The 16,817-nt window shown below is 43.0% G+C and overlaps 1 protein-coding gene across 2 annotated transcripts in view; it reads right to left on the bottom strand.

The window, feature by feature from the left end:
- Positions 1-16,817, bottom strand: part of LOC110537662 (F-BAR and double SH3 domains protein 2) — a 46,100-nt gene extending 29,283 nt beyond the window's left edge. Inside the window, exons 1-3 of one of the 2 annotated variants that reach the window (XM_021623873.2) lie at positions 16,585-16,817; positions 10,171-10,268; positions 6,601-6,646 (exon numbers count right to left, since the gene is read on the bottom strand). In XM_021623873.2, coding sequence (XP_021479548.2) covers positions 6,601-6,646; positions 10,171-10,268; positions 16,585-16,605 — 165 coding nt within the window. In that variant the 5' untranslated portion in view covers positions 16,606-16,817. Of the gene's footprint in view, positions 1-4,866; positions 5,013-6,600; positions 6,647-10,170; positions 10,269-16,584 lie in introns of those variants that run through there. The other variant, XM_036937633.1, reaches the window with a different exon arrangement.

The raw sequence follows: 16,817 nt of genomic DNA, 5'->3' as shown, positions 1-16,817 counted from the left end.
TCACTTACTGTGATTTGAATATCAAATTGGGTCATGGCAGCATGCAGGTGTTAAGAGATGAAAAAGAGAGGGTTAGTGAAGAAGAGCCAGAAGGAGGAGGGGTAGGCTAGAGGAAAAGAAGAGCTTCAGAGTCCACTGTGACCCACTTTGATTTAACAGTCTAACTCTAGTCTCTAATTTGGCGCCAAAAAACAGAGGATGCCATTTAACCTGCACAGGCCCAATAAAGACATCTGCTGCTTGTACCAAGGTCCTGTTCATTACGGCAAACGTTTTGAAACATTTTGCAATGGAAAATTAATTAGTATTCTGTTTGTCTCTTTTCCTCCATTTGATGCCAAAGGCACACAACCTAATAGTTCAGAGACCAAAGTAGAAAAGCCGAGTGAGAAGAATACTGTTGTATTATCACAACTGTCTGTCATTGAAACATATTGGGAAAGTCATATTGATTGCATGTACCGTCAATCCTCATTGCTGAACAACTATACAGTGTGTGCTCTTGGTGTAAGGGAAAGGTGCCCTTAGACGCTGATTCTGAGTCCGTTTTTCATTCTCCCGACTAATGGTCAAAGGGACAATCTGCCGTTCAAACAATAAAGTGGTCACACCCCACCACTGATTTGGTAAACAGCTGATGGTGCCACTCAAATTCATGGGCAGAGTTATGGATGCAAGGACTGACTATCTGTGAGATCTAATTTATATGAGCCTTGTTATGAGCCTATAGTTAAAAAAAATACAAATAAAATACAATGTTTTTACAATTACAATGTTTACAAACGTTGGAGTAAACAAGCGCATGAGGCATTTCTAAGTTATATACCTCAACAAATCAATGGGTAGTGCCGAAGTCTGGTGTAGCGGACCACAAATGCTCCCTGGCGACGAGGGTTCGAGACCCATCTTGGCCACCCTCTGTCTATGACCTCATCTATACATTTCCCGCTGTACTGTGAAAAATATATATATAATCCTTCAAAATATGTTTTACAAAATAATCAAATGGGTATTAACAATATAAAGGTAAAAACAATTATGTAGCAATCACAGAGTGCCACTTTAAGGTTAGGATTGGGTGAGGGGAAGCTGATCCTAGGGGAAACTTCTCACCACCAGAGATTTTTATATAACTAACCCAAGATATACCACAGCCTGTCAATTCCAATGGGAGCAAATTAATCATAGAGCAGGCAAGCAGATCCCAAGCACGTGCTAGTGGGATGCTATTGGCGCGTTCTAGGATGTATTGGCATATTTCCGTTACGGAACGCCTACTCTGAAGTGTGCGTATGCAATAACTACATTCGCTCTTGCGTGCCTAAACAACAACATTTTTGAAAACTTTGGCAAAGGGTAAAGTCTACAAAACTTAGTGCACTCGGTTCTTAACAGATTTTAGTTTTGGGGAAAAACTGAATTGAGATTAAATGTTTTGGCAATGACAGAAATCCATCTCCTCCCACTGGGCTTCCTCTCATCATCATATTTGGTGGAAATGGAAGTGGAAATGCCAACCGGATTCCCCTGAGCAAGGCAGTTAACCCACTGTTCCCCATGCGCCGAAGACGTGGATGTCGATGAAGGCAGCCCCCCCCCCCCCCCCCCCCCGCACCATTGATTCCGAGGGGTTGGGTTAAATTCGGAAGACACAGTTCAATTGAACGCATTCAGTTGTACAACTGACTAGGTATCCCCCTTTCCCTTTAGATGTATACATCCGGTTAAACATCTGCCTCATTGCTCGATCTGTGCCAGTGTGTGTGCTCTTTAGGGAAATCAAAATGGCTATAATCTATAATTACTATAATTACCTATTACGAAAAAAAAAGAAGCCACAAACGCGTTCTAGGTAGACAGGGGGTGTTCGTCAGCTGCCATACCCCATTTGTGTCAAAGTACGATAAGTTGTGCATTCTTTTATGGGTCTTTGGGCACCAATGTTGTACTGGACTGTCAGTTGACTAACTATAGCAGTCTGTTGCTCTGCACAATTCACATCAGCCTCTTTTGTCCTCTTTCATCAATGAACCATTTTTGACCACTGGCCTGCTGTTGGCTGGATGTCCTTTGGGTGGTGGACCATTCTTGATACACACGGGAAACTGTTGAGGGTAATAAACCCAGCAGCGTTGCAGTTCTTGACGCTAGTCTTGGGCGGTATACCGGGGTATAAGGGAAATAGCCACGGGATGGTTTTTCAATACCGCCAAAACAATTTATTTTAAGTTTTTGAATACTTGTAGTTACAATACCTGCAGTCAACTTGTGCAATACACTACGATATAAAGAAGATTGCGTTCATTTCATTTCCCACATCATTTTTCACGATGAAGCTTACTGGTAGCCGCCATTCGCGTGGTGTTTGCTCACTCACTGTTGTGCAGCATGCTCCAGGTGATCTAATTACTTATAACTATTATGTTAACGGTCTAAAATGTACTAAATGTTCTGCAGTTCTGCGTTTTGTTTGCTAATGTAGTAGCTAGTTAGCTATCTAGCTAAGTGGTTAGCTGCTTCCAAAACCAAGCGTCACTTGTTAGCCTAATAGCAGAGAATCCCCTCCTGGATCAAGAGCCTTGATGTCTAATATTTGTTTTTGTGCGTTGTGAGTAGCATTTTTGAGTTACATGTAAAACTTTGTGCTGGGATGTCTGTCCTGCAAATTATTCATTAGCGCACATCGTTGAGAAACATTTTGCAATGAAAAATGAGTTTAGAAAACGTTGCTATCATTTGGTTCCTGGTAAGTACACACACACACACACACACACACACACAGTGACAGGATATCAACAGCAGGGCTGCGTGATGACCTTCAACCTCTACTGGGATGCCAGCACATTGCTGTGATGTCCTAAGTGTCTTGGTAAGAGAGAGAGACATATACAGAGAGACAGAGCGAAGACAGCTAATGTCTGCAAGAGTAGCCTAAGTATATATTCTTTCAATAAGTTTTGTTGGTATAGTCTGGCTAAGTCAATTCTAGTTAAGTGCTGCCCGTCTACATTTAGTAGCATGTTTAATCATTGATTTGAACAACTGAATGCTAAGTACTTGTGGCTGCGAAGTGTTGGGAACATTGACTGGTTTCAGATCAATTTGTGATAGCTTTCTGATAATTGTCAGATGAGTGTTAGAGGGGGTATTTTTCATCTCCTCTGCTAGGCAATCATCAAATAGTTATAGTACTTCAGTTGCCCCTATTTTTTCAGCGGTGGCGTTGTCACCCAAAACAAAGACGTTCTGCAGAGTTCTTCGAGGAAGGAAAGAGCCAAAGGCTTCACGGCACTCTCTCACTTCAGTATCTTATGTAGTTATTTTCAGATTCTCATTTTTCTCTTTTGGAACTTTGTCAAGTATGTGTGTAATTTCTATCCCTGTTCACTCCTCTCAGTATGTTTTACAGATGCTCCCCACCCAGTGGATGCAACCCTTCTAATCTAGTGTACCCTGTGAGCACAACCCATAATTTCCAGACGATGGCTCACCATTCATCGTACTGGGCAATGTCAACCTCCTGGCGCCGACTCATTTCTTTCCACCTCTATTTCCTCTCCTTGCCTTTTTGAACTCACCCTGACCTCCCAGTCACCTACCACTCATAATGCAGGGAATAGTCTTGACCTCATCTTTACTAGGGGCTGTTCGATGACTGATCTCACGGCAACCCCCATCCAGTTCTCTGATCCCTACTTTGTTTTTTTTCCTCTCCCCCTCTCCTCCAACCTTACCCACTCAGCCCCTACCCAGATGGTCATGGTGTCGCAAACTTCGCTCTGTCTCTCCTCCTACCACCCCTCTTCTATCCCATAATCTCTTCCTTCCGCTAAATCGTTCTCCCTCCTGCCTCCTGTTCCTGCCTCCTCGACCCTCCCTTTCCGCCTCTGACTCCCACTGTCCCCTTTCCTCCTAGGCGGCTCAACCCTCCCCTCCTGCTCTGTGGCTGAGTGACTGAGTCGTCACAGAACAGGGCAGCAGGCAGCTGAATGACAATTTGGGAAAACGAAACTCCACAAGGACCTAGCATCCCTCCTCTCTACCTTCTCTTCTGTATCCACTTCTAAAGGTGCTTCCTATCACTCTAAATTCCAAGCCTCTGCCTCCAATCCCCATAAACTCTTTTCCACTTCCCCCCTCCGCAGACAGCTTTGTCAACCACTTTGAAAAAAAAGTTGACAACATCCACTCCTCATTCACTCAGTCTACTGAGTCCAATGGTCCTACTCACCCAGAACTACCCTACGCCTTGACCTCTTTCTCCCCTCTCTCTCCAGATGAAATACTACAACTAGTGATGTCCAGCCACCCGACAACCTGCCCACTGGACCCCATCCCTCTTCCATACTATATCTGGAGATCTACTCCCATTTCTCACCAACTCATCCCTGATTACTGGCTGCGTTCCCTCTGACTTCAAGATTGCCAGCCGCTCCCCATCACAAGAAACCAACACTCGACCCATCACATGTAAAAAACTGCAGACCAGTTTCCCTTCCTTCTTTACTTTCCAAAACATTTGAGCATCAGATCCACCACTCTACCCTCTCAGGGCTGGGCGTCTCAGCCTCTGCACACTCCTGGATTGCATCCTGACTGGCAAGACGCTCCTACCAGGTGGCGCGGAGAGAATCTGTGTCTGTACCACATGCCCTCACTACTGGTCTCCCCCAAGGCTCGGTTCTAGGCCCTCTTTTCTCTATACACCACGTCACTCGGCTCCGTCATATCCGCTTATGGTCTCTCCTATCATTGCTATGCGGATGACACTTAACTACTTTTCTCATTCCCCCCTTCTGACACCTAGGTGGTGACCCGCATCTCTGCGTGCCTAGCAGATATCTCTGCTTGGATGTCAAGCTCAACCTCGGCAAGACGGAGCTGCTCTTCCTGCCCGCTCCTCTTCCGGCCTGCCCGCTCCATGACCTCTCCATCACGGTCAACAATTCCACTGGGTCCCTCTCCCAGAGTGCAAAGAACCTTGGCGTGATCCTGGACAACACACTGTCGTTCTGTTAAAACATAAAAGCAGTGATTCACTCCTGCAAATTGATGTTCTACAATATCAGTAGAGTACAACGTTTCCTCACACATAAAGCTGCGCAGGTTCTATTCCAGGCACTTGTTATATGGGCTCCCCGCTTGTGCCATCAAACCCCCGCTACTTATTCAGAATGCCGCAGCCTGTCTGGTGTTCAACCTTCCCAAGTACTCCCATGCTGCTCCGTATACTCTACTGGCTCCAGCTGAAGCTCGCATTGACTACAAGACCATGGTGCTTGCCTAAAGAACAGCAAGGGGAACTGCTCCTCCCTACCTTCAGGCTATTCTCAAAATCTACATCCAAACCTGAGTACTCCGTTCTGCCACCTCTGGTCTCTTTGCCACCCCACCCCTATGGGAGGTCAGCTCCCGCTCAGCCCTGTCAAAGCTCTTCTGTCCTGGCACCCCAATGATGGAACCAGCTTACTCCTGATGCTAGGACAGCAGAGTCCCGGCACATCTTCCCGAAAACATCTGAAATCCTACCTCTTCAAAGAGTATCTTAAATAATACATCTCTTAATGTGTGTGCATCTATAGCAGCTCACAGGATTGGTTTTAGGGCAGATAGAGACAGGCGGCACAACACAGCTACTAGCACAACAACGCTATTCATGAATAGATAATGTGGTGATGGGAATTGTTCAGTGTCCTTCTTCAGCAGCCTCACAGTGTGTGCACGAAATACTTGGTTTTCTTGTGTGGCACCCTGAATCTTTAGCCGACTAGATAGTGTTGGTTGGAGAGTGGGTGTGAGAAAGTGTCTTGGAGGCACTCTGTCTTGGAGGTGACTCTTGATATATAGAAGACTGTAGTACATATAAATGGCATGTGAGAAAGGATATGAATGAAATCCTCGAAATACACCCCCCCACAAAAGTGTCTGGGTAGTGCCTGGTTGGGGTTACTCCCAAGCCAGAACCCTCTTTTAATCACAGTAATGGTTCACATTCAACACGGGGATGCCACGCCTGAATAGACCAAAGCAGGAGCATAGGGGGGTTTTGAAACAGTACATTTATATTCACAGGAAGCTGTGGCCAAAACAACTCCACAACAAGGAAGTGGGCCACACGAAAACGCCACAACTGAGACAGAAGACTTTAGAGCTGACATACATCACATCGAATGAGGATATTGTGGTCGTCTGATTTAGGGACCACCCACTGTACCGTATGACTAGCAACATTTTCACGAGATTCTACAATGTGAAGTAGGTGCGCACTCAGTTCGCAAATTACGTTCAGGAGGTGCTAAGTACGCTCAGCCAGCAAATGTTTCTGAGCCCTTAGAGTGGTACTCTCAGATAGAGGAGTAATCCATCAGACCACAACTGAGCCCTGATCCTCCCAACGACGCCAACCGTAACTATACCCAAACCTCGTATGGGGGCGCAGTTGGTGTCTTTGTGTGTCATTATTGGAAGATTATTTTTTTGGCGACACAAATAAGACGACAGCAATGCCACAATATAATGTCATCCAGATGCAGAAATGAACACGCCTCCAGAGTGATAGAGAGAGCGAACTAAGGATGGAGAGAGAGAGAGAAGACTCACCTGGGCATAGTCCCTCTCTACAGCGGCTTTCTTCTGACTGAATGTCCTACAAGGAACGAAGGTAGAACAGAATTATATACACCATATAATAATTAACTGGGAAAAGAGACTGAATGGACACTACAAGACTATATGTGTTAAGCAATGCATGGTACATTTTGATTTAAAGCCAATGACATGCTAGGCATCATAACTACATGACCAAGAGTATGGGGACACCTACTCGCCGAACATCTCATTTCAAAATCATGGGCATTAATATGGAGTTCGTTCCCCCTTTGCTGCTATAACAGCCTCCACTCTTCTGGGAAGGCATTCCACTAGATGTGGGAACATTGCTGTGGGGACTTGCTTCCATTCAGCCACAAGAGCATTAGTGAGGTTGAGCACTGATGTTGGGCGATTAGGTCTGGCTCTCAGTCGGCGTTCCAATTAATCCCAAAGGTGTTCGATGGCGTAGAGGTCAGGGCTCTGTGCAGGCCAGTCAAGTTCTTCCACACTGATCTTGACAAACCATTTCTGTACGGACCTCGCTTTGTGCACGGGGGCAGTGTCATGCTGAGTCAGGAATGGGCCTTCCCCAAACTGTTGGCACAAAGTGGGCTTCCGGGTGGCGCAGTTGTCTAAGGCACTGCATCTCAGTAATAGAGGTGTCACTACAGACACCCTTGTTCGAATCCAGGCTGTATCCGGCCATGATTGGGAGTCCCATAGGGCGGCGCACAATTGGCCCAGCGTCGTTCGGGTTTGGCCGGTGTAGGCTGTCATTGTAAATAAGAATTTGTTCTTAACTGACTTGCCTAGTTAAATAAAAAATAAAGCACATAATTGTCTAGAATGTTATTGGCTACTCTAGCGTTACTGGAACTAAGTGGCCTAATCATGAAAAACAACCATCCACCAAACTTTACAGTGGGCACTATGCATTGGGGCAGGTAGCGTACTCCTGGCATCTGCCAAACCCAGATTCGTCTGTTGGAGTCCAATGGCGGTAAGCCATTCAGTTCTTGTGCTGATGTTGCTTCAAGAGGCAGTTTGATACTCTGTAATAAGTGTTGCAACCGAGGACAGATGATTTTTACACGCTTCAGCCCTTGGTGGTCCCGTTCTGTGAGCTTGAGTGGCCTACCACTTTGCGGCTGAGCCGTTGTTGCTCCTAGGCGTTTCCACTTCACAATAACAGCACTTACAGTTGACAGGGGCATCTCTACCAGGTCAGACATTTTATGAACTGACTTGTTGGAAATGTGGCATCCTGTGACGGTGCCAAGTCGAAAGTCACTGAGCTCTTCAGCATGGCCAAGGAGATTGCATGGATGTGTGCTCAATTTCATACACCTGTCAGCAATGGGTGGCTAAAATAGCCAAATCCACTAATTTGAAGGGGTGTCCACATACTTTTGTATATATAGTGTATCAATCCGATTTCTAATGAATGTGATGGCTTGTTATTAAATTGTGACAAATCGTTTGATTGATCAAAATAGTAGAGTGGTGCATATAACTATGCAGTGTAGACGTGCTGTAATATTTTTACTATTTTATTTTTCTATTTCACTGCTTATCGAGGTCATATTCATTAGGGCATGCAACAAAAAACACTTACAACAGAAAACAAAGATTCAAATGCATTATTGGTTAAAATATTCCCTCCCTGTTTCAGTCTGTTTTCTTCCATTTGATGTCTAATGAATAATCCCCAGGGTCCCAGTTGTGATATTGTCTTTACAGTTCCAGGAGTGAGCAGAGTATGGCACAGCTTGTTCTCTCTCACAGTTGGAGAACCACAGCGTCTACTGAGCTATGTCCTTCCCTCCACTCTCACAACAAAAATAATCTGAATTCTTTCAGTAACTGTACTTATTTTTCCTCCCGTTCCAGGGCCACTAGTCCCTCCTTTCTCCCGGTCTCTCTCCCTATTCTAGGCTCTGTTCTATGCAACTGAATCCAGGACTTCCTGACAGGCAAACCCCAGGTGGTGAGGATAGACAACAACACCTCTGCCACACTGACCTACAACACAGGGGCCCCCCAAGGGTGCGTGCTCAGCCCCCTCTTGTACACCCACGACTGTGTGGCCATGCACGACTCCAACACCATCATTAAGTTTGCCAACAACATGAACGTGGTGGGCCTTATCCCCGACGGCAACGGGAGCCTAGAGGAAGGTGGTTAGAGCCCTGGTAGAGTGGTGCCAGGAAAAGCCTCTCCCTCAATGTCAGCAAAACCAAGGAGCTGATCATGAACTTCAGGAAACAGCAGATGCAGTGGACGGGGCTGCAGTGGAGAGGGTCAAAAGCATCAAGTTCCTCAACGTGCACACCAGAGGACCTAAAGGACCTAAAATGGTCCAATCACACCACCACCGTTACAGTGTCTCTTCAACCTCAGGTTACTGAAGAAATGTTGCATGGGCCCTCGGGTCCTCAAGAAGTTCTATAACTGCACAATTGAGAGCATCTTGACCGGCTGGATCACCGCCTGGTACAACAACTGCACTTCCCTCATCTGGAAGGCTCTACAAAAGGTGGTGCATCACTGGGGGCTTCCTGCGTGTTCCCTACCCTACAGCCTCCTTGATTAGAGGACGAGAGCCTCTGAGTTCTAGGGCCACAATCAGACACCCTTGCTCGTGAGTCTTCTTTTCTAGCACACGTTCACTGGGCATTTTATAGTAAATTACAGTGTGTTAATATTTGTCTGAGTGCTCCAGTATACAGCAAAGCCATACTGACACAACAGATCCTTTCCCTCTGCATGGGTCGTGTTCATTAGAGAACATTGATTTAAAATTCTGTGCAATGGAAAACGAAAATGAATTTCTTATTAGAGTCCAGGCAGTCCCTCCTTGTTTCAGTATGTTTGGTACCTAATGAACACATCCCTGCCTCCCTATACTATATCATTGCCTGTCCCTATCAATCTCCCTGTGACATTTTTTAAAATTTTATTCTGGTAACTTAATCGAAATCCCATTTGCAGGATTCCTGATTATTCCATCCTGATCCCAGGAATCTTTGGGAATGATGCCACTCTTATTTTAACACTGAAAGGTATTTTTATCCAACTTCGATTTTCCTCCAAGAGTGACTGGCTGAACATTTCGGGCTTGTTCGATCTCTAGGTATTTTTCTTCTCTCTCTTTGTTATCCTCTATTCCCCCCCCCCCCCCCCCCCCCCCCAACAAACTACTTATGGCAGCCAGAACATCTGGAGTGGAGGCCCTCCTTGCTTTTCACTTCCATCTGTTTAGTGTGGGCGGTGCCACCTCACCCAAGCCAAAGAAAAGAAAGCGAAACCCAAGACTACCGTTACATTCCAAATAAACCCGTAGCCTCCCTGCCAGGGTACTTCATATCATAGACATGTACAAAGATCAGATTGGTATTGCCAATATGGTAATAGTGGCTACCCCCCCATGTAGAATTGTCATTGATTATATCTATCCAAGCCTTTCACAACTACGCAAGTGCCTAGGTAGTAGGGGTTGATTTGGAACTGGGGATAGAGACACATCCTCAATTGCCATCCACCGGCTCCCTCCACCCCCAACTTCCACCCTCCCCTTACTTCAGGTCCTCTAGTAGGTCACACTCTGTCTGGTGTTTGATGTGTAGTCTGCTCATCTGCTCAGCATGAGTATGCTTTAGCTCCTGTGTAACCTTGACCTGAGGGAGAAAAGAAATGTCAGAAGAAATGGAATAGACAACCAAATCCATCTTTTGGTGAAGAAAGCCGTAAACTCCTAAAAAGTGCACTGAATGTCATAAAAGCACAAATACATTATTTTTAACAGTCTCTGTATATCTGCATGTTTCCGGTTGACGCATTAACAGGGGCAAGTCGTTGAATCGATCAGGGTCATGTTCATTAGGGCACACTGTAGCAAAAACAATTGCAACAGAAAACTTAGCATAAAATTTTTAAAATGAAGCCGCTTGCGAGAATGCCAAGAGCATGCAAAGTTGTCATCAAGGCAAAGGGTGCCTGCTTTGAAGAATCTCAATATAAAATATATTTTGATTTGTTTAACAATTTTTTGGTTACTACATGATTCCATGTGTTATTTCTCGAGGTGGACCAATTAAAATTAGGGCTGATTTCAAGTTTTCATAACAAATCGGTAATCGGCCTTTTTGGACACCAATTATGGCCGATCACATTGCATTCCACGAGGAAACTGCGTGGCAGGCTGACCACCTGTTACGCGAGTGCAGCAAGGAGCCAAGGTAAGTTGCTAGCTAGCATTAAACTTATCTTATAAAAAACAACCTTCACATAATCACTAGCTAAGCTAGTAATGTCATCAACTATGTGTAGTTAACTAGCTTGTCCTGCGTTGCATTTAATCAATGTGGTGCCTGTTAATTTATCATCGAATCACAGCCTACTTTGTCAAACGGTGATGATTTAACAAGTACATTTGCAAAAAAAAAGCACTGTAGTTGCACCAATGTACCCAACCATAAACATCAATGCCTTACTTAAAATCAATATACAAGTATATACTTTTAAACCTGCATATTTAGTTAAAATAAATTCATGTTAGCAGGCAATATCAACTAGGGAAATTGTGTCACTTGTCTTGCGTTCAGTGCAAACAGAGTCAGGGTGTATGCAACAGTTTGGGCCGTCTGGCTCGTTGCGAACTAATTTGCCAGAATTTTACATAATTATGACATAACATTGAAGGTTGTGCAATGTAACCGCAATATTTAGACTTAGGGTTGCCACCCGTTTGATAAAATACGGAACGGTTCCATATTTCACTGAAAGAGTAAACGTTTTGTTTTTTAAATTATGGTTTCCGGATTTGACCATATTAATGTCCAAAGGCTCATATTTCTGTGTTTACTATATTATAATTAAGTCTATGATTTGAAATATCAGTCTGACTGAGCGGTGGTAGGCAGCAGCAGGCTCGTAAGCATTCATTCAAACTTTACTGCGTTTGCCAGCCGCTCTTAGCAATGCTTGATCACAGCGCTGTTTATGACTTCAAGCCCATCAACTTCTGAAATTAGGCTGGCAATACTAAAGTGCCTATCAGAACATCCAATAGTCAAAGGTATATGAAATACAAAATGGTATAGAGAGAAATTTCTTTACAGGGAATATTGAACCACCAGATTTCATATGTTCTGAGCAAGGAACTTAAATGTTAGCTTTTGTACATGGCACATATTGCACTTTTACTTTCTTCTCCAACACTTTTTGCATTTTTGCATTATTTAAACCAAATTGAACATGTAGATTTTATGTATTATACTAAGTTATAAAAGTGTTAATTGTTCATTCAGTATTGTTGTAATTGTCATTATTTCAAATATATATATATATAAAAAACCCGGCTGATTAATCTGTCTCATCTTTTTTTGGTCCTCCAATAAATCGGTCGACCTCTAGTTATTTCATAGTTTTGATGTCTTCACTATTATTCGACAATGTAGAAAAAAAGTAAAGCTAAAGAAAAACACTTGAATGAGAAGGTTTCCAAACTTTTGTCATGTACTGTATTTATTTGTGTACACACACACACACACACGTTCAGTTTGGGGTCACTTAGAAATGTCCTTTTTTAAAGAAAAGCTCATTTTTTGTCCATTAAAATAACATCAAATTGATCAGAAATACAGTGTAGACATTGTTAATGTTGTAAATTATTATTGTAGCTGGAGATTTTTCAATAGAATAACTACATAGGCATTCAGAGGCCCATTATCAGCAACCATCACTCCTGTGTTCCAATGGCACGTTGTGTTAGCTAATCCAAGTTTCATTTTAAGAAGCTAATTGATCATTAGAAAACCCTTTGGCAATTATGTTAGCATAGCTGAAAACTGTTGGTCTGATTAAAGAAGCAATAAAACTGGCCTTTAGACTAGTCGAGTATCTGGCGCATCAGCATTTTTGGGTTCGATTACAGGCTCAAAATGGCCAGAAACAAAGACCTTTCTTCTGAAACTCGTCAGTCTATTCTTGTTCTGAGAAATGAAAGCTATTCCATGCGAGAAATTACCAAGAAACTGAAGATCTCGTAAAAGTACTACTCCCTTCACAGAACAGTGCAAACTGGCTCTAACCAGAATAGAAAAAGGAGTGGGAGGCCCCGGTGCACAACGGAGTAAGAGGACAACTACATTAGAGTGTCTAGTTTGAGAAACAGACGCCTCACAAGTCCTCAACTGGCAGCTTCATTAAATAGTACCCGCAAAACACCAGTCTCAACATCAACAGTGAAGAGGTGACTCCGGGATGCTGACTGTTCTTTCGGCTACCGCATGGCAAACAGTACCGGAGCTCCCAGTCTAGGTCCAAAAGGCTCCTTAACAGCTTCTACCCTCAAGCCATAAGACTGCTGAACAGTTAATCAAATGGCTACCCAGACTATTTGCACACTACTGCTACTCGCTCTTTATTATCTATGCATAGTCACGTTACCCCTACCTACATGTACATACTACCTCAACTAACCTGTACCCCACATTGACTCAGTACCAGTACCCCTGTATATAGCCTCATTATTGTGTTACTATATATATATATTTTTTAAAACTTTTTTCAACTATTTTAATGTGTTTTTCACAGTATCTGTTGTAATCGGTGACTAAATTTGATTTGGCAGATGCCAGGAGAATGCTACTTGCCCCAATGCATGGTGCCAACAGTATAGTTTGGTGGAGGAGGAATAATGGTCTGGGGCTGTTTTTCATGGTTCGGGCTAGGCCCCTTAGACCCAGTTTAGGGAAATCTTAACGCTACAGCATACAATCACATTCTAGACCAGTAGTCGCCAACCGGTCGATCACTATCGACTGGTCGATCTTCAAGGCATTCCTAGTCTATCACCAAATATTTCTGTAGAAATTATTTTACACTATTACAAAATGCGCTTCTGAGTAGCCAAGTAGATAGCCCTGCGTTTTATTATTATTAACAGCTCGTCGTGTCGATTTTAATATTAAGGAATATTTAACTTTCTCTGGTCATAGGAACAACATGAATTTGTGCATGAGGCAGACGCGGTGTGACTTGAGTTTCACCATCAGGTGGAAGACGGTGTCCCCTCTCTGGTCAGTCTCACCGGTGGAAAGGAAGGAGAGAGCAGGGACCGTGAGACGCGGATGAGAAAAATATTTTTCAATGATCAACCAACTCGGAATTCCAAGTCGGAAACTTCGGCATCTTTCTAGAGCTCCGACGTTTCGACCTGAAGATCACTGACGTCGTGATTTGACCTTGTTGACCATCAGATGCAGGTACCATCAGTCAAGTAAAATAAAAAAGCTGATTTCAATTCATGCTCCACAGTGCCTCACAAGCGCTAAACCAACTAATCTATTTTGTTATCAAAGCTCGAGTTTTGAAATATAATATGGTCTGATTAACAATATTGGCAGGCCAATCATGTAGCCAATATGCTGTGATAATGTATTAGGCCTACTGCCCAAACATAATTTCTACAAAACTGTTTGTGTGAGGTTAATGTAAAAAATATATCTATATATATATTTTTAAAAAATCTGAGCAGTTGATCTCAGCTTACTTTTTGACTGTGAAAGTGATCTTGACGCAGAAAATGTTGGTGACCACTGTTCTAGACGATTCTGGGCTTCCAACTTTGTGGCAACAGTTTGTGAAAGGCCATTTCCTGTTTCAGCATGACAATGCCCCCGTACACAAAGTGAGGTCCACACAGAAATGGTTTGTCGAGTGGTGTGGAAGAACTTGACTGGCCTGCACAGAGCCCGGACCTCAACCCCATTTAACGCCTTTGGGATGAATTGGCAAACCGACTGAGAGCCAGGCCTAATCGCCCAACATCACCCTATTTTACCTAGATATGATGTGTGTATGTATTGATATGTAGGCTGTGTGTGGCATTTTTAAATGTATGTAGTTCTGTCCTTGTCTGTTAATGTTCTGTATTGTCATGTTCTGTGTGGACCCCAGGAAGAGTAACTGCGGATTTCACAACAGCTTATTGGGATCCTAATAAAATATGAAATACCAGTGCGAAACCTCACTACTGCTCGTGGCTGAATGGAAGCAAGTCCCCACAGCAATGTTCCAACATATAGTGGAAAGCCTTCCCAGAAGAGTGGAGGCTGTTATAGCAGCAAAGGGGGAACCAACTCCATATTAATGCCCATAATTTTGAAATGAGATGTTTGACAAGCAGGTGTCCATATACTTTTGGTCATGTGGTGTATATTAAATTCAGATTTTCCTACTTCCCACAGCTTTGACCTTATGTTATTTTTAGTGCTATATTGAGTACTGCAGTGTTGGGTTTGGAGCATGCAAGAAAGGAATTTCAATGTAATTGTGCACGTGACATTAAAAACTTGAAACTAATGGTCAGGTCGAACACTATTCAATGATCTCACACGAGCATTAGTTGTCTGACTAACACAGCCGATCATTAGGGGAAAATATACTGAGGCTAAAATAAGGCTATATTCAGACAACTACAAAAACAGGTCAAGTGGTTGATCTAATAGAACACGGTGTTTCTATTTCAGGAAATGAATCATCTGTAGCGCTACCACTGACATCTGAATGGCTTTAGCCTATTCCTCAGCAATTAGTATGCTAAAGCTCCCCTGTTTGTGAGAGAAATGTAATCCGTAAACAATCATCAACATAACAATTGGCAAATGTACTGTAACAGTGATAATTCATACTTTACAAAAATAAACACAACATGCAATAATTTCAAAGACTTTACTGAGTTACAGTTCATAAGGAAATAATTTAATTGAAATAAATGAAGTAGGCCCTGATCTATGGATTTCACATGACTGGGCAAGGGCATAGGCCCACCCACTTGTAAGTCAGGCCCACCCAATCAGAATGTTTTTCCCCACAAACAAGCTTTATTACAGACGCAAATACTCCTCAGGGCCCCCTCAGACAATCTCACAGGTGAAGAAGGCAGGGTGACATGTAGTCTGCGGTGGTGAGGCCAGTTGGATATACAGCAAACTTCTCTAAAATGGATGTTGGAAGCGGCTTATGGTAGAGAAATGAACATTCAATTATCTGGCAACAGCTCTGGTGGACATTCCTGCAGTCAGCATGCCAATTGCGCGCTCCCTCAACGTGAGACATCTGTGGCATTGTGTTGTGACTGCACATTTTAGAGTGGCCTTTTAATGTTCCAAGCACAAGATGCACCTGTGTAGTAATCATGCTGTTTAACCAGCTTCTTGATATGCCACACCTGTCAAGTGGATGAAATTCTAACAGGGATGTAAACAAATGTGTGCAAAAAATGAGAGAAATTAGCTTTTTTGTGAATATGAAACATTTCTGGGATATTTAATTTCAGCTCATGAAACCAACACTTGTTGCATTCATATTTTTGTCCAGTATAAAATCAAGTTCTATTTCATTAACAACAACTCGACTCTAAATAATTTGATATAGTTGAACCTCGACTGTAGGAATTCTAACAGAAGTACAATTTATTATCCAAACAGCAACATACTTCTGTGTAATGTTTTTGGAACATGATATATAACAGGATTCCCATATGTTTGTTGCTGTTTTAGTTACCTTTAATCTTTAGAGGTCTAAATTCTGCCATCCAGCACCGCGTTCGCTTGTAACGACTCTCCACTAAGACTGTTACAATGTATGTATATATATTTTTATAGTTTAATCCAAGCAAAGGCTACAATTTGGAACCGTGAGAACATTCGTTTTTTTTATTGAATTGAGTACCATTTTACCCAGGACATTTTAGGCTACTTTGGAACATAATACAAATATTTAAGTTTAGAATATCTAAAACAACTCACTAACCAAAAGGTCGTGTTTGCGTTTGATAAGAACTGACGTTATAACACGTTGTGCCGACCTGGTGGTTGCATATCTTAAAATTGGACAACAACAAAGCGTGCATCTTTCAACAATTAGGCTACATAAGCAACATTCGTCGAAACATTTGCAGAGAAAAGTAAAACCGGGCCAACTCACCTTTCTTGGTGGAGGCTGCATGTTAGAATTTTTACATGGATGTTTTCCCCCCTAACAAATATTGAAGTTAATCCGCAAAAAAACTTTCGATTGTATGTAAATTACAGAATGAGAACCACGCACTGGGTGAATTTAGTCTGGTTCAGGCGGCCATGACGACCCAACTCAACACACCGATGAAGTCCTGTTGAAAATCGACTGCCTCCGGGAACATAAAAGCGAAGTTTGCGATA

This window comes from Oncorhynchus mykiss, chromosome 12 (genome assembly GCF_013265735.2).
Source record: "Oncorhynchus mykiss isolate Arlee chromosome 12, USDA_OmykA_1.1, whole genome shotgun sequence".
Classification (NCBI taxonomy): domain Eukaryota; kingdom Metazoa; phylum Chordata; class Actinopteri; order Salmoniformes; family Salmonidae; genus Oncorhynchus; species Oncorhynchus mykiss.
Note: the sequence above shows the minus strand (reverse complement) of the source record. Positions and strands in the feature narration are given on the sequence as shown.